The sequence below is a fragment of the Podarcis liolepis genome, assembly GCF_965112155.1.
Source record: "Podarcis liolepis genome assembly, chromosome: 5".
In the NCBI taxonomy this organism is placed as follows: Eukaryota; Metazoa; Chordata; class Lepidosauria; order Squamata; family Lacertidae; genus Podarcis; species Podarcis liolepis.
Genome location: NC_139556.1, coordinates 100,840,467 through 100,857,878, shown reverse-complemented (window position 1 = coordinate 100,857,878; position 17,412 = coordinate 100,840,467). Strand labels below are relative to the sequence as shown.

General features: G+C 49.0%; 1 protein-coding gene and 1 long non-coding RNA gene across 2 annotated transcripts; both read right to left on the bottom strand.

Moving 5' to 3' along the window:
• Positions 1–1,675: 1,675 nt before the first annotated feature.
• LOC310707489 lies at positions 1,676–3,726 on the bottom strand. Its single transcript, XR_014526504.1, has 2 exons — positions 3,364–3,726; positions 1,676–1,849 (listed from the first exon to the last, which is right to left on the bottom strand). It is a non-coding gene; the product is annotated as an uncharacterized lncRNA (long non-coding RNA).
• Positions 3,727–12,718: 8,992 nt separating this feature from the next.
• On the bottom strand, positions 12,719–17,144 carry LOC310707121 (cytoskeleton-associated protein 5-like). The gene has a single exon (XM_083503843.1). It carries the CDS (start codon positions 16,754–16,756, stop codon positions 12,896–12,898), a length of 3,861 nt encoding a protein of 1,286 aa, XP_083359969.1. The 5' UTR covers positions 16,757–17,144; the 3' UTR covers positions 12,719–12,895.
• Between the last annotated feature and the right edge of the window lie 268 nt (positions 17,145–17,412).

Genomic DNA, 17,412 nt, shown 5'->3' with positions numbered 1-17,412 from the left:
GCTGTGTAAAAGGGGGAATGTACTCTGCTGTAGCTACCAACATGAGTTTGACCAAACTGTGGGAGGCAGTGGAAGACAGGAGTGCCTGGCATGCTCTGGTCCATGGAGTCACGAAGAGTTGGACATGACTAAATGACTAAACAACAACAACAACGACTCTGCTGTATGAATAAACTCACTAGCGTGGGTTAGGAAGGATAATATTTAATCAATATATCCTCTCCTGCTACTCACAACCTTCCCACATAGTTTACTCCTTAGCTTTTCCTTCTCCTGAAGATATCCCTCAAGGCAGCAGAGGTTTAGGACCAGAGTTTACTTCTCCTAAATGAGTGCCCTTTCCAGATTGACAAGCCCCATCTGTCCCTCACTTCCTGCTACAGCATGGGCAGAAACTTCCTTCTTGACTGTTAGTCCCACTCTTGGTCTTGTCTGCCCAATCCGTCAGAGCCTGTCTTCCTATGCAGAGAAAGTCCCTAACTCACCAAAGGTCTGAGACCCATCGACTACCCTCACCTGGCCTGCCAACAGCTTCTAGGAGCCACAGGGGAGAGCTGAGCACAGGCTGGGGAAGAAAGGTGGTCAAACTACCCCAAAAGGAGTATGACATGTCCCCGAGCAGAGGTACGAACCCTCCCCTAACACCCCCCACACCCTGTTTCAACAAATGGACCCATTTTAAGGCTCCTTTGAGCCCCAGAGGTGGGTTCTGAAGAGGTAGGTGCTCCATTGCCTCTCTGTGTGAGTCAACGTCCTGGTCCAACTTCCTTCCCATCAGCTTCTTCTGGGAGGTAACTAATTCTGCTGAATTACTTCCCTCAAACTCAGTTTAGTGGGAGGGGAGAATGTTGTTGTTTAGTTATGTCTGCCTCTTTGTGACCCCCTGGACCAGAGCACACCAGGCACTCCTGTCTTCCACTGCCTCCCGCAGTTTGGTCAAACTCATGCTGGTAGCTTCGAGAACACTGTCCCACCATCTCGTCCTCTGTCGTCCCCTTCTCCTTGTGCCATCCATCTTTCCCAACATCAGGGTTTTTTCCAGGGAGTCTTCTCTTCTCATGAGGTGGCCAAAGTCTTGGAGCCTCAGCTTCAGGATCTGTCCTTCCAGTGAGCACTCAGGCCTGATTTCCTTCAGAATGGATAGGTTTGATCTTCTTGCAGTCCATGGAACTCTCAAGAGTCTCCTCCAGCACCGTAATTCAAAAGCGTCAATTCTTCGGCAAGGTGATGTCTCTGCTTTTTAAGATGCTGTCTAGGTTTGTCATTGCTGGGAGGGGAGAATAGGGGGTTCCAAAGAGAACCAGGTTAAGGACGATTCCTTTGTAGGAGCGCATGCCTATTTATAGTCTGAAACTATGAGCTCTTTCATATGGGCAAATTCAGGTTGTACAATTATAATTGAATGGGGTGTCTTGTGCAAGAAACCTGCTTCACCCCCCAAAAGTGGACTTTCTGCAATAAGGAAATTGAAAGGAAAATGCGCTGGAGAATGGGCCCTGGTGGTGGCCTAAGGAGTAAGACCCCTGACTCCTGTGAAAACAGTATAAGAAAGTAGCTGGGAACCTGCTTCAGTGTCAAACGTAGAGAAAGGGAAAATAAACAGACTGTGTTTTTGTATCAGTCGGGGGAAAAGATGCAAAAAAAACGGCAATGTGACGAAACGTCAGAATGAGTGTTCAAGCTGCAAAAATGAATAGCTTTATTAAACTTCAATATAATTTACAATTTATCTTCTTGTTTTCTTTCAATATAGTAATAGGATGTTCGTATGACAGACGTATATTGTGCTTCTCCCTGGTTTTCTTTGTGTTTCTAATCAATGTATTCAGACGTATTGTGACATTCTGTTCTGGAGGGTGGAAACGTATTTAAAATTATTTTTTTAAAAAAAGTAAAACAGTGCAACAAGGGGGACTGCCTGATGTTAACAGCAAGAGTAGCAGTAAAATGGAGTTGCAGTAGGCAGCAAGAAGCTGTATGTGCTTCTCCCAAGGCATTCCCAAGGCAGGATGGTTCTGCCATTAGGACATAAAAGCGAGTCATCCTGTTCAGTGGAAGGAATCCCAGCCTATCAGGGTTCATGGAATGTGTGAGAGATTAAATGACACACGTTCTGTTTTCCATGACTATTTCCAACTGGCAATTCATAGCGAAGGCAAACGGTGCTGCCTTAACCGTATGACCATATGACAGCTGTCTTCGAAGATCTGAAGCACCCAAACCAATGGATTCAAATGACAAGGAAGTCCATTCCTGTGGGAATGTCCAGGATGGCAGGAGAGGATATATTGTTTATTAATATCCTTCCTAACTTGCGCTAGCACCTTCCTTTACTTAGCAGAGTTAACATTCCCCTTTTACATGCACAGCAGATAGCTGGTTGCAGGTTTGTGTAAGCCTCTCACTATTATACAATTCAGTCTGTCTCAGATTGAATTGTACATTCCTGGTAAGTTCCCTTGAATCCCTCTTAAAAGAATAAAGACACCACAATCTTATTCAAAGTCAATAAAAGAAGTTTACAGTGGTACCCCGCAAGACGAACGCCTCGCGAGACGAAAAACTCGCAAAACGAAAGGTTTTTTCATTTTCAAGTTGCCTCGCAAGACGAATTTCCCTATGGGCTTGCTTCGCAAAACGAAGCTTGCCCCGGGGACAGCGGGTCTTCTCTTTTGAAGCAAGGGGCGGCGGGGAGAAGCGATCTTCTCCCCGCAGCCCCAGGTCCGGGGACAGCGGGAAGCGCTTCCCGCTGCCCCCGGACCTCTTTTGAAGCAAGGGGCTGCGGGGAGATCGCTTCTCCCGGTGCTCCGAAGCGGGGTGGGGGGCAGGAAGACCTGCCCCAGCCGCCCCACTTCGGAACGCTGCTCCGAAGCGGGGCGCGGGAAGACCTGCCCCAGCCGCCCCGCTTCGGAACGCTGCTCCGAAGCGGGGCGGGGGGGCGGGAACACCTTCTGAAGGCGGGCAGGGGGCGAAAGTCTTTGTCCCCCCTGCCTGCCTTCCCAAGGGCTTTTAAATCGCCCCGGACAGCGGAGAAGTCCTCCGCTGTCCCGGGGCGATTTTAAAATGCCGCCCGCCAGCATTTTAAGATCGCCCGGACAGCGGAGAAGTCCTCCGCTGTCCCAGGGTTTTTTAAAATGCTGGGGGTGGGAAGAAAAGCCCTTGTCCCCCCCCCCCCAGCCTTCAGAAGAGGTCCGGGGACAGACTGTCCCCGGACCTGGTCTGAAGGCGGTTTCCCTAGGAACGCATTAATTGATTTTCAATGCATTCCTATGGGAAACCGTGCATCGCAAGACGAAAAAACCGCAAGACGAAGAGACTTGCGGAACGAATTAATTTCGTCTTGCGAGGCACCACTGTACTTACATCAGTTCACAGTTGGATTCCTGAAGGCAGACTTAGTTACAAATAGGAATAATCCCAGTGCTTCTGCTAGCTGAGAGCTAGCAAAGCAGTCCTAGCTAAAAGTTAGTCAAACGAAGAAGTCAAAAGGAGAGAGGTGTGCTGTGTGACTCATCCTTTTGTTACCTGGACAGGTTAGGTCATGCCCATCTTTAGTCACATGCAAAGTAAGGATGCTGCAGCCAGGAGGAACAGGAAGTTTTCGACTGGATGGATGGACCAAACATCCCTTGCATGTCCACTCTAGGAAAACAAGGAATGCTGTACTTGACTGCTCCAAGTGGATTACATCCCACAATTCTGACTGAACACAACAAAGAGCTTTCACGAGGGTGAGAACCGTTCAGCTATGGAACCGACTCCCTCAGAAGGTGGTGCACTCCCCTTGCTTGAAGAGGTTGGATGGCCACCTGTTGGGGATTATTTAGCTGCATTGCAGGGGTTAGACTAGATGACCCTCAGAGATCCCTTCCAGTCTTACAATTCAATGTTTCTATGAATGGGTGCTGTGGGAAGGGGTACATTCAGCAACGGAGGCAAGATTCCTGGCCTTCCCACATTATGGCGGCCCCATTTTGGTCATCATTGCTGCTATCTCTATCAGCACACTCATGAGCTGCAAGCCATTTTATTCCTGTTTAAAGGAATGTAGGTCTTTCAGGATTGCAGTGATCATTCTATGATAATATGGCGGTGGATAAAGCTGTATTGCAACTTTTGAGTGTTTGTTTGTTTGCTTGCTTGCTTGCTGGCTTGCTTAAAAAAAAAACAAGTGCTCCATGAACTCTGTAAACTGACATGAGCGCAACAGCACCCTGCGTACCTGTGCCTCAGCTGGTACCCCAAAGTGTTGTGTCTCTGCCAGTGGATGTAGAGCATAGCCACTGTGGCTGGTACCTATTGTTCTCTGATTGGTTGGGATCACCAAAGTGACCATCCCTAGGGTTACATAAAGGGAAGAGATGCAGGAAGAGAACACTGAAACAGTGTTGGAAACTCACAACAAAGCCTTAAATTCAGATTATGAAAACATTCCACATAGTGCCAAATTTCTCATTTCTGTGACATCTTTTCTCAGTTTGATGCAGGCGGCAAAAAAACAGAAGAATGCATGCAGCAAATGACAAATTTACTACTCTTGGAACGATATCCATAAATTTTGCAGGCAAAGGTGGCATGTCTTGCTCTGCCCAACAACAGGGCCGGACCTGCACAGGGAATCCAGGAGGTGGCGGTGTGATGGCCTGGGGTTCAGATTCAGAAGATGAACCTGAGGAATCCTGGGCATGAGCCTGAAGGGTCCTCACCTGTGCTGGATCCTCAGGTGCAGGCACCAGCTGAGTCTGCTCTGGCTCCTGAGGTGATGGAGGACCCATTGCCTGCAGGTGCTCCACTCTCAACCCCATCAGAGGAAGCGGAGGTTGCCTCTGGGTCCAGTAACCCTCCAGCCTCTCCTGAGCTGCAGAGGCTCAGGGCAGAGAGGCGGAGGGAACTAAGTTCCCGCAGGAGGAGTGCTTGCCTCCAGGCCAGGAGAGGCGAGTCACCAGAGGATCGGGGCCGCCCTATGCCTCGGGGCAGATAAAAGCAAGTCAGCCCAGTCCCAGGTTGCGGGAGCAATGTTGGTGGTTGTCAGTTCCTGCCTGAACCCTGTCCTGCACCCAGCTTCGACTTTTACGGACTGCCTTCATATTGCTTCATCGACCAAGGACTGGACTTGGACCTTGCCTCTTGTTTAACCCCCGGGACCAGCACAGTTGTTCTCGGCACACATACCACCCCCCACCCCCAATGGAAAGACTGGTGGAAAAAGTCAAGAGATTTGGCATGGTTTTCCAAAAGCTTTCAAATAATTACCGAATAGAGGGCAAACAGACACTTCACACATGATTAGCTAATCCATATTACGGCTCCATTAAACACACAATAGCATTTTCTGCCATCCGCCCCCCCCTCCCTCCCTACCACCCGCCAACCCCTTTAAAAAAAATTCCAAGGATGGGCATTCACTCAAGTCATCAGCGCTAATTGCTGGTAAAACAGAAACAAAGCTCTTAAAAGGGAAATAGCTTTTGAAGGTCTAATCTGATTAATTAAGAGAGTTAATTGTTTCCATTTTAAGCAAGCGGGGAAGGGGAGGGCAACCTCCCACAAAATTAATATTTATTCATCTTAATGCATTGTCCCAGGAACCGACACAACCTGCTTTTCACGAGGAGCTTGCAAACTCCTCCTGGGTAAACAGGAAGGAGAGAAGCGGTGTTCTCCACTAATTAAGGGTATGCTGTTCCCAACCTAACGGGTCTCGGTTTTAATCGCATGCTGGAAATTGTATGCAGATGAAATCAAAAGAGCAGTTCTCCCCAGAGACAAAGGCAGAGAGCAGAGAGTCTAAAAATGCTCATCTCAAGCACGTAAATGCAGCGTGGGCGCAAAAAGTCAGCTGTCGTTCAAAGTTGTACCCTCCTCCTGCCCAGTAGATCCCTTTGCCCCCCCCCCAATAAGGCAAAGTCGATTGGCTTTGCCATTTAAATGGTATGTATATGCAGGGCCAGATTTAGGTTTGATGAGGCCCTCAGCTCCTGAAGGTAATGGGGCCCTTTATATGTCCAGCTGTCCTTTGTCAACAACAAATTGATGCTGTTTTTTGTGTTGAATATATGCTATATGGTAATTGATTGACCTCATAGGTATCTCAAGCCATTTGCACATAACAAAATATGTATTTTATCAAAGTAATTGTTGAACTGAAATACAGTTAAGAAGAAGTATATTAATAGTGAAATACAATTAAGAAGTACCATATTTTTTGCTCTATAAGACTCACTTTTTCCCTCCTAAAAAGTAAGGGGAAATGTGTGTGTGTCTTATGGAGCGAATGCAGGCTGCGCAGCTATCCCAGAAGCCAGAACAGCAAGAGGGATAAGCTCTAACTTATAATGTTTTTTTTTTATTCATAACAAACTTACCGTATTTTTCGCCCTATAGGACGCACCGTCCCATAAGGCGCACCTAGTTTTTTGGGGGGGGAAATAAAGGGAAAAAAATTATTTCGGGGCTGGGGCGGCTCGAGCTTCCCCCGACCCCAGCCCCCAAACAGGCAGCTCTCTGCAAGCCGTGGGAGCCCAGCGCTGGCTCCTGCTGCTTGCAGAGAGGTCTGCGAAGCCTGGACACGCTGAGATCAGCGCGCGCAGGCTTCGGGATGCCGGCAACTCTCCCCAAGCAGCGGGAGCGCTCCCGCTGCTTGCGGAGAGGTCCCCGAAGCCTGGAGAGCGAGAGGGGTCGGTGCGCACCGACCCCTCTGGCTCTCCAGGCTTCAGCGAAAGCCTGCATTCGCCCCATAGGACGCACACACATTTCCCCTTCATTTTTGGAGGGGGAAAAGTGCGTCCTATAGGGCGAAAAATACGGTAATAATGCAAACACACTGGCATTTGGCAATAACAAAAGCTTCTCTAGAAACACAATTTACAAAGACTCATCATCTAGTCTCTAGAAACTTGCTATAACATGAAATAATAACAGGTGTAAATATATGATGCAAACTACTAAGAATTATAAATAGCAGAATGTAGGCACCCTATATATAGAAAGGAGCAAACCGGTGATATTTGAGGGAGCAGGCTAGCAGGCGGGGCCCATGACTTACATCCTAGGAGCCCACACAACACAAAACACTGTTGCTGCATGTAGGTTTTATTTTATTTGTTTCTATCTTATATTTTGGAAATGTACATCCAGGTGTGTTTTTTCCCTTTAATTTTTTTGGGGGGCCCAAGAGAGTGGGACCCTAAGCTAGAGCTTGTTTAGCTTATATGTAAATCCGTCGCTGTGTATATGCAACATCATCTGATCGATTATGCAGGGCAAGGTATACCTGCCCTCCCCCCAAAAAATATTTTATTCAAGTCGACACCCATGCATAGACTTGTAGATCTGGAAGGGACACCGAGGGTCATCTAGTCCAACCCCCCCTGCAACTTCTAGTCCGAGAGACTGGCCTGGTCTTATGAAGGCAGCGTCTCTGAAGACAAAGGCAGCGAGTGCCAACCTCAGGGCAAAGGCAGGCTTCAGGAAGCACAACTGGTTCAGTCGCACAGTATCGTGCGGAAGGTCTTGGGTTCCTTCGTGCGGAAGGTCTAGGGGTGAGGATGTTAGTTTCTGTTTCCCACTGAGCAGTTGTGTGGAGTCACAGGACTCTGTTTACATTCCTGGGATTCCATACTATTGGAGTCTCACGGGAAAGGAGACAGGATGTGACGTTAGTGGTTTCCTGTTTCCTTTGTTCCTTTGTTCAGTTGCTCTCTGCTTCCATAGAGAGAGGATGTCTTTTCTGTTCTGCGTAGCTAGAAAATTTGTTGTTGTTTAGTCGCTTAGTCGTGTCCGACTCTTCGTGACCCCCTGGACCAGAGCATGCCAGGCACTCCTGTCTTCCACTGCCTCCCACAGTTTGGTCAGACTCATGTTTGTAGCTTTGAAAACACTGTCCAACCATCTCATCCTCTGTCATCCCCTTCTCCTTGTGCCCTCAATCTTTCCCAACATCAGGGTCTTTTCCAGGGAGTCTTCTCTTTCATGAGGTGGCCAAAGTATTGGAGCCTCAGCTTCACGATCTGTCCTTCCAATGAGCACTCAGGGCTAATTTCCTTAAGAATGAATACGTTTGATCTTCTTGCAGTCCATGGGACTCTCAAGAGTCTCCTCCAGACCAGAATTCAAAAGCATCCATTCTTCAGCAGTCAGCCTTCTTTATGGTCCAGCTCTCACTTCCATACATCACTACTGGGAAAACCATAGCTTTAACTAGACGGACCTTTGTTGGCAAGGTGATGTCTCTGCTAGAAAATAAAACACTTTAAAATGTAGCTCATACTGTCTCATCCTTCCCTGTGCTGGGAACTCTGCTGATTGAAGAATGTGCTTGGAGCCTTATCAAAGGCTCAGGTCATTAAGCACATTGGAGGCGGTTTCAAAGGCTCGGTCAAATGGAGCTGCTGACAGAGAGATGTCCCTGCCTGAAATGCTGGAGAGCGACTGCCAGTCAGTGCAGGGAATACTGAGCCTGATGTGGACCAATGGTCTGATTCTGTATTACGCAGCTCCCTACGTAATTTTTTTAAATTTATTTGCTTCCCAATATTTATGGACCTTTCTTATTATGGATGCTATTGATGCAAGGAAGCAGGTCTTCTGGAGCAGGGACTTCTCCTCCCCTTTCCTTCTGCCTAACGTGAATAATAATAATAATAATAATAATAATAATAATAATAATAATAATTTATCTGACAACAGAGGGTAATTGTGAAACTAAATATGCTGTCCTGCCAGCAGGTGAAGACGTTGTTATTCCAACAGGCTTTGGGGAACTGGCTGCTTTTACTGAAAGGGGCAGTGCCATGCTGTTTTAATTGCAATTATTTGTATGATTTTAATAAATTTTATATATGTATATAGTTTTCCTTATTGATGTTTAACTGCTTTTTAATGGTCGCTTTGTTTTTCTATGTTTTTGTGGTTATTATTTTTATCTGTAAGCAACCTTGAGTCCCATCAGAAAAAGGTAGAGAACAAGTAAATTATTATTATTATTATTATTATTATTATTATTATTATTATTAGCTACAGGGTGAACCCAGAGTGCATCATGCACAGCTCAGGCAGTTCTGCCTTTTGCTGCTAATTTGAGCAGAGAAAATGAAATCCTGCACTTGCACAAATTTAAATAAGCCTCCGGTGCGACGATCGGGGTTATTATATTTTTAATTAGCATGTCTCTCTTTAATGGCAGGCTTTTTGTTTATTTTTTATTATAGCTCTGATGATGGGTTTGTTTGCCCTGCTTGTGTTTATTTTACCTTGATCTTTCACCAGGCTTGCTCCTTCCTTCTTCCTCACCTGTTGCTCCCTGGAACCTGCTCTCTCGCTCATTAGAAGAACCAATCAAAACGGAGATTGACCTAAGAAGATGCGGCGGGCAGGAAACTTGGTAACGAACATGGGCACCCTGTGCACTTTCTTGATGTCAGCGGTTCAAGCCAAGGGCGCACCTGATGCTGTTTTCACAGATGCCCAGGACCTGATTCTCAGCAACTGACAATCTGTGGCAGCCTTGCATTAACCAACAGGCAGTCTAAGCGCCTTCATAAAGCACCAGCAAAGCAGTGGCACACACAAAGAGAGAGATTTATTTATTTTACTTTTTAAGAATTTGATGGTCCATATTTCAAAATACGGGACACAGGTGGCGCTGTGGGTTAAACCACAGAGCCTAGGACTTGCTGATCAGAAGGTCGGCGGTTCGAATCCCCGCAATGGGGTGAGCTCCCGTTGCTCGGTCCCTGCTCCTGCCAACCTAGCAGTTCAAAAGCACATCAAAGTGCAAGTAGATAAATAGGTACCGCTCTGGCGGGAAGGTAAACGGCATTTCCGTGCGCTGCTCTGGTTCGCCAGAAGCGGCTTAGTCATGCTGGCCACATGACCCGGAAGCTGTACGCTGGCTCCCTCGGCCAATAAAGCGAGATGAGCGCCACAACCCCAGAGTCAGCCACGACTGGACCTAATAGTCAGGGGTCCCTTTACCTTTACCTATTTCAAAAAAAAGAATCAACGTAGTCACCATGGGGAAAAATCAGAACTTTGTTAGGCTTCCTTACAGGCCGCTCCACACTCTTCCCTCACTTATCTGTTCTCTTTTTTAAAAAATTGTTGTTGTTGTTGTTGTCGTTTAGTCGTGTCCGCCTCTTCGTGACCCCCTGGACCAGAGCATGCCAGGCCCTCCTGTCTTCCACTGCCTCCTGCAGTTTGGTCAAACTCATGTTTGTAGCTTCGAGAACACTGCCCCACCATCTCATCCTCCGTCGTCCCCTTCTCCTTGTGCCCTCCATCTTTCCCAACATCAGGGTCTTTTCCAGGGAGTCTTTTCTTCTCATGAGGTGGCCACAGTCTTGGAGCCTCAGCTTCACGATCTGTCCTTCCAGTGAGCACTCAGGGTTGATTTCCTTCAGAATGGAGAGTTTTGATCTTCTTGCAGTCCATGGGACTCTCAAGAATCTCCTCCAGCACCAGAATTCAAAGGCATCCATTCTTCGGCGATCAGCCTTCTTTATGGTCCAGCTCTCACTTCCATATATCACTACTGGGAAAACCATAGCTTTAACTTTTTGGACCTTTGTTGGCAAGGTGATTTTTTTATTATTACTTATCCCCAACCAAACCAGAGAGCATTCTACTAATGTAGTTCAAAATAATCTGATCCGGTCATGTGCTGCAGGAAATCTATAGGCAATAGGTTTACGGGGGAAACCTGGAAGCTGTTGCTGAATCATATGTCAGAAGGGATTACAGTTGAAGTTATATGATGCACGTTTGGAAATACAGCAGGAAGACATAAGAATTAAAAAGAAATCGGGAGTGGGAAGGGAATGTTCAGTATTAAAATAAATAATAAAATGGTATGAATCGTGATGGTCCAAAGGAACTGGGTATCTCCTAAGTTACAAGAAATGTATAAAATCACACACCGCACTTTTTTGGAGCTCTGGAGAAGCAATGCAAATGTTTAAAGATTTAAATCTCCAAAATTCCACGTTTGGAGGCCATGTTTCGTTTAATTTTACCATTTTTGAGCATTAAATCTCCCTCCTGCGATTTCTATTGATTTGCTTTGTTTTGACGCAAACTTCCTTGAAGCCATGTTCTGGCAAAAAGCACTGTGTAAGAAGCAAAAATACAGAAATATTTAGGATGATGCTGAGCGTTTGCCATACTCAAGAGTAAGCCCACTGAAACCAATTTGTTTAAATAAAGCGTTCTAAGTCTTCAGCCAATCAGTTCCATTGGATGACCCAAGGTCTCATATGACTGGGGGAGAGAAGAACTTTTCACCCTCTCCACTTGGTGAAGAATTTTGTAAGCTGAGCTAAGTGTTTCAGTCGCCTTGAGGACACTAGCAAAAGTAGGTGTGTTTGAAGACAAATTCCATGCTTCGAGCAGAAAAGCAAAATTCTATAAAGCTTTTTCGACTCCCCTAGGATGCTGGTGGGGAAGTTATGATCCTTGTAATAGATCATTGTTCTGTGGGTGTCCATAGCAACCTTGATGCATGAGCCATTTTGCATCTGACAAGCGGCGGAGGGTTTTGAAATTCTCCAGAGAGTTTTGATTCCCTGTATAACATGATAGGGAACAGGCTGCATGTCTAACCACCTGGCCTATTGACATCTCAGAGAGTTTCCATGCCTCAGGTGTGTTTGCAAAGCCAGAAGGGTCAAGTGGCAAAAGGTATGTTTTATGGAACAGGAGAAAGAGGTTTTGTGGAAATAAGGCAGGCAAGAAAGTTTTAAAAGCCAAATTCAATATCCAGTGTGTCCCAAGAGAATGTTACTTTTGGGGTTCAAGTACTGAAGACTTGTGGATGACTACTACTACTAATAATAATAATAATAATAATTTATACCCCATCCGTCTGGCTGGGTTTCCCCAGCCACTCTGGGCAGCCAACCAAGCTCTTTCAAGCACCCCACCCTCTGGTTAGCATTCTTAGCCTGGGCTCCCTCCAGGAGGAAGCAGAAAGTCTTGGCGGCCGGGTAGATCAGGGTGGTCTGCTTCACGATTGCCCGCACCTCTTTGAGGATGGACTCCTTTGTCCCTCCCAACTTCAGAAGGAGGTAGGGCAGGAAGGAAGCAGCCTCGTTCTCCATCAGCTGGTACCTCTCCTCAATCAGGAGACTGAAGAGTTTCTTTAAGCATTCCAAGGTCTTCATCAGCACCCATGTGTTGGTGTCAAACAGCCGCAGGCTGAGCCATTTCAGGATGAGGTCCAGGCAGCTGATGACCCCATCCTTCTCACTCTCCAAGTGCTTGGTCATCTACAGTGGTACCTCGGTTTACGAACTTAATCCATTCCGGAAGTCTGTCCTTAAACCAAAACCATTCGTAAACTGAGACGCGCTTTCCCTAATGAGGCCTCCCACCACCAGTGCCCTTCCACCAGTGCCCTTCCACCAGTGCCCTTCCACCAGTGCCCTTCCACCAGTGCCCTTCCACCATTCGGCTTCTGTTCTTAGACCGAGATAAAGTTCGCAAACCGGGACACTACTTCCAGTTTTGCGGAGTTTGTGAACCGAATAGTTTGTAAACTAGGAAGGATATTGATAGACGATATATCCTCTCCTCCCACCCTGAACATTCCCACATTACCTGTCCTGAATCTTCCAGCATTCAGCTTCATTGGATGTTCAGGAATGATAGTGTTATGAGAGCGAGCCCTTCAATCCAGCCCCCGTGACCCAAGCGTGATTTCAATGATGGCACTTCTGATGTGTTAGGTAGGCAGTTGATTTTATTGTTTAGTTTTTGCACCTTGAGAATGATCTGCTGGCTGGAGAGGGAGGGCCAGTGGAAAGCTTGCCTGGCCAAGTCATTGACCCTCTGCTCCTGAGACTCCATACTTGAGGTTTCGTTCTCTTTTCTTAGGCAACGGGGGTCTTTAATGTTAGCATCACTCTAAGCCGCTTTCTGCAGGAGAAGAGCTCTTCTGTTTGCTTTGTCTCTCTGCCCCTATAACTGCCAAACCGTGCTTGACATAGCTCCGGAAAAGGAGCGAGCTGTTTCTCAAGAAGGGCTCCAAGTCTGCCTGTGGGTTTCCCCCCTTGTATTCATACAGTTCCTCAAGGCCTGCCCTGGCTGTCTCCTTGCAGTTGATCTTCTTGAAAATAGCTGCCAGTGTCTCATTTGCTTTGTGCTCATCTGGGTGAGGAGAGCCCTTGTCCTGATGGACAGCAGCCTGCTCTGACAAGTGCTCCACGACCTTCCACAGGTGATCCTCCAACTCAGACTCATCTCTGTTCTTGATCAGCGTCAGGTGACCCATGATCTCTGCCCCCTTGAGCTTGCAAAGAGTGTTCAGAAGAGACTTCAGGGCTCGGAATGGGTAGTTGCTTGAGTACTGCTTCAGCTTCTCTTTGGGCATGGCCTTCATGAAGACGTGGATGTCCAGCAGAAGCTGGTCAAGATTGATGCTGCCGATGGTTTGTGGCAGGAACTTGATGGCTTTCCACAAGCACTTGGCAACCATCTCAGAAAAGGCCACCAGGTCAGTGGGGGCATTCAAGCCTTCATGGAGCAGCAGCAGCAGAGAGCTGAGAAGCCTGTTGTGGTCTGATTTCTCCAGCACCTTGCTTATCAAGTGGCTGAGAGACTGGGCGGTGCCCTGCTCTTCCTGGACCTCTTCAATGGGAGAATCCAGCAGCAAGGCAATGAGGCTGCTCAGGAGGTCCTTCAGCACCCCAGCAGATGCTTCCTGGGCGAGGCTCTCCACCTGGAAGAGGGAGACCATGTTGGAGATGATGCAGCTGTAAAGCTCCATGACTTTCTGAGTCTTCATCTCCTCCTCCGCCATCACGTGGAGCTGGTGGATGAACTTCAGCTGCCGGAGCGTTGCGATCAGGAATGGGTTGATATGGCCAGACAAGGTTTCTGCTTGGTCCTCCTGCTTTAGAATCTCCTGGATCTGCAAAAGCGCCTCAATACTGGTGCTGGTGCTGCCGCTGGCTACGCGGCAGATGATCATGTTGATGTTGGGGTTCTCAGTCCGGTAGGGGACAACATCAACTGCTTTTGGACTTCTGCAGGAGGCCGTGCCATCACTGACATTCTGCCCCCCAGCTTGGTCTGCATGGGAAGCCAGATGTTCTCCCCCTGTGTGGCTGCCACCAGTTCCGTGGCTTTGTTTGTACCCTTCTAAGGACCCCAGCCTAAGACTCAGGTTGAAGACCTGGGGGTCCACTGTTTCTTCCTTGACTTGCTTGGCAGCTGCATCTTTCATGCTCCCTTCCAGCAAGTTCATGTGCTTATCAGAGATGTTCCCAATGGCCTTGAAGGTCTCGACTCCATAGACGTCCCGGGCAATGGCGATGACTTTCAAGGCCGCGCAATGGACAGCATTGTTTGAGTCTCCCGTCAAGGTGATCAGGGTCTTCAGGGTTTTGCTTGGGTTTGGCTGACACACTTCTGGACCATACGTCTTGAGCAGCCAACCAAGCTCTTTCAGGCACCCCACCCTCTGGTTAGCATTCTTAGCCTGGGCTCCCTCCAGGAGGAAGCAGAAAGTCTTGGCGGCCGGGTAGATCAGGGTGGTCTGCTTCACGATTGCCCGCACCTCTTTGAGGATGGACTCCTTTGTCCCTCCCAACTTCAGAAGGAGGTAGGGCAGGAAGGAAGCAGCCTCGTTCTCCATCAGCTGGTACCTCTCCTCAATCAGGAGACTGAAGAGTTTCTTTAAGTATTCCAAGGTCTTCATCAGCACCCATGTGTTGGTGTCAAACAGCCGCAGGCTGAGCCATTTCAGGATGAGGTCCAGGCAGCTGATGACCCCATCCTTCTCACTCTCCAAGTGCTTGGTCATCACGGTCAGCGCCTTGATGTGGTGCTGGAAATTGGAGTGAAAGAGCTCCTCCTGCAGCCAGCTGGAGAAGCAGGTGCACATCTGGGCCTTGAGTTGCTCCACATATTTGCTGTTGGGGCTGCTAAAATTCCACCTCAGCACCTTCAGGGCCTTTTCGTCCTTTGCCCTCTGCTCTTTTGCTTTGGGGACGATGATGAAGATGGGGCCCAACTTACTGATGTCTTCCTTCATGCTGAGCTTCACCTGCTGCTTCGCACTTGGTGGCTTCTTTGGTTTGGGGACGGCGCCTTCCGACTTGGCTTTCTTGACATCCATGCCCCCATCGCTGGCTCTTAGGTTCTCTGTTGAGGAGGACACTGGCTTGCACTGCTGGGGAGAAGCCAAGATGGATTTGGGCCAAGACTTGCCCCGCGGTAGCTTCGAAAGGGATTTGGGGAAAGGCCGGGTGGGCTTTGCTGGATGACCAGCTTGGGTTTGCTCCAGCAGAGAGAGGACCTGGTCTTTGGAAGTCGGCTTCAGCTTGTTGGCAGCTTCGGCCATCCTCTCAAAGCCAAGCTGGAGGACGAAGAATGGCACAGCCTCATATGCTGCCTTGTGCATGTCCTCGTGGTTGTCCTCCAGGGCAGAGTAGAGGTGGGGCACGCAACGGAGCAGGTCGTTGGTGGCGGAGCTGGAGGATGGCAGCTTCTCCACCAGCCAACCCAGGAGCCCCTGCCTTTGGAAGAAACTCTCCTTCTTTGGATCTGCAGAAAGATCCTCCACTTCCAGCCATTCTTTCATGCCAGTCTGCTCAGCCCAGGCTTCCACAGTCATGAGAGCTGCAGCCCGCACACCACTTTTGCTGTCCCTCAAGATGGCGATGATGGACATCCCCAGAGTCTTGACGTGCTGGCTAATGCCTGGGCCCATTACCTTGGCCAGCTGCTGGAGGACAGAGAGCGTCTGCTTCACAAGGGCTTTGTTGGAGTCGTGCAGGCAAGCCTTCAAGGCGATGGGGAGGTCCCCCAGGCTGGGCTGGATGGACCCGACATTGCTGAGGATCCTGGAAACCTCCTCGAGCCCTTCCTTCCGGACCTTCCAGCTCGTGTCCTGCATCTTTGACATCAGCTCCTTGGAGATCTTCTGGCTAATGTCAACAGCATCACTTCTTTTGCAGGGCTGAGCATCGCCCCCTCTCTGCTCGCTCCCGCTGTCCCTGCAGAATTTGCAGCGGCCTCGTGTTGGAGGGGGCGGATGCTGACCACTCACCTTCTGAAACTCCATGTCAATCTGGGAGAGCAAAGCCGGCTTCTCATCCTCAAAGAAGACCCTCAGCGGGGCTCCAACATACAGGTACATCACCCCTAGGAGGCCGAAGGCAGAAGCTCTCTCGTCCGGGTGAGCAGCAGTCAAGGCAGCTTTGATGTAGCCAATAAAGTCTTGGGCCTCCAAGCTGTCGAAGCCAAAGTCCTTGATGGCACCAGTCAGCCAGCTGAGTGTTTCCGAGTGGGTCCTGGGGCTGTCTTGCAAGAAGGCCGCTTCCACCACCTTCCTTGCTGTCCAGGGCAACCCACAGGCTTCTGCTACGGCCGTCAGAGCTTCCTTGGTGTCACCGCTGCAGATGACATCCCCGATCTTGTCCACCAGCTTCCCCAGAACAAACTGGGCAGTGGTCTTGGAGAAGTTCCCCCTCTGGGCGATGAGGGTGACGATGTGCAACCTTTTCTGCATCACCTGCAACTTGGTCTCATTCCACCCGGGCTCCTTGTCCAGCAGTCTCACAAGCGCCTGGCAGGGCATCTGGCTCTTTTCCATCTTCTCCACGGCCTTCTCAAACACCTCCAGGCAAGAAATCCGCTCCTTCCAGTTACTGCTGTCCATGTCCCGGAGGCAGGATGCTGGGAGGACAGCGGCAGCTTCCAGCTCACATGATTCCTCTGAGAGTTCCGCCTCTGGCGCAGTCCTTGGATCTAGCATCTTGGCTCACCTTGAGTTCTAGAACTTTGGCTAGCCATGTGGGGCATGGTGGCTTTGTCCTCCCTTGGGCGGCACTCAGACCAGGGAGGGCAGAGGACATTCCGGGGAGTAAGAGAGGTGGCGGAAGGACCCTCAAGTTTTCCTGGCTGCCCCCCAGCCTCCTCCCTGGGCCCCTCCAGAAAGGAGGTGATGGTTCCCGCACCTTGGGGAAGGGGCCCTTCCTGAGGGGTTGCTGCTCCCGCTGGTGAGCGGTGGCTTCTGCCCGGAGGCAGGCTGGGCTCATTGTGATGTCATCAGGACCCTAGCCAGGAGCTTGCAGCAGCAGCAGCAAAGGAAAGTAAAGTCAGGAGGGGAGAGAGTCTTGCAACCACCATAAAAAACCCCAGAGTTGGATGTGGGACTTGTAAGTTAAAAACAACTCTGTTGTTTAACATGGTGTGTTAATTATTGAAGCCCGCCATGGGCCCTCAAGATGAAGGTTGGGAGATAATTTTAAATCATCATCATCAAAAGCTAATTCTAATGGTTAAGAGCGGTGGACTTGTAATCTGGTGAACCGGGTTCACTTCCCCGCTCCTCCACATGTAGCTGCTGGGTGACCTTGGGCTAGTCATGCTTCTCTGGAGTCTCTCAGCCCCACTCACCTCACAGAGTGT

What these genes read in the sequence shown, in the direction of transcription:
- LOC310707121 (XM_083503843.1), bottom strand. Translation starts at nt 16,756, where the DNA reads ATGCTAGATCCAAGGACTGCGCCAGAGGCGGAACTCTCAGAGGAATCA.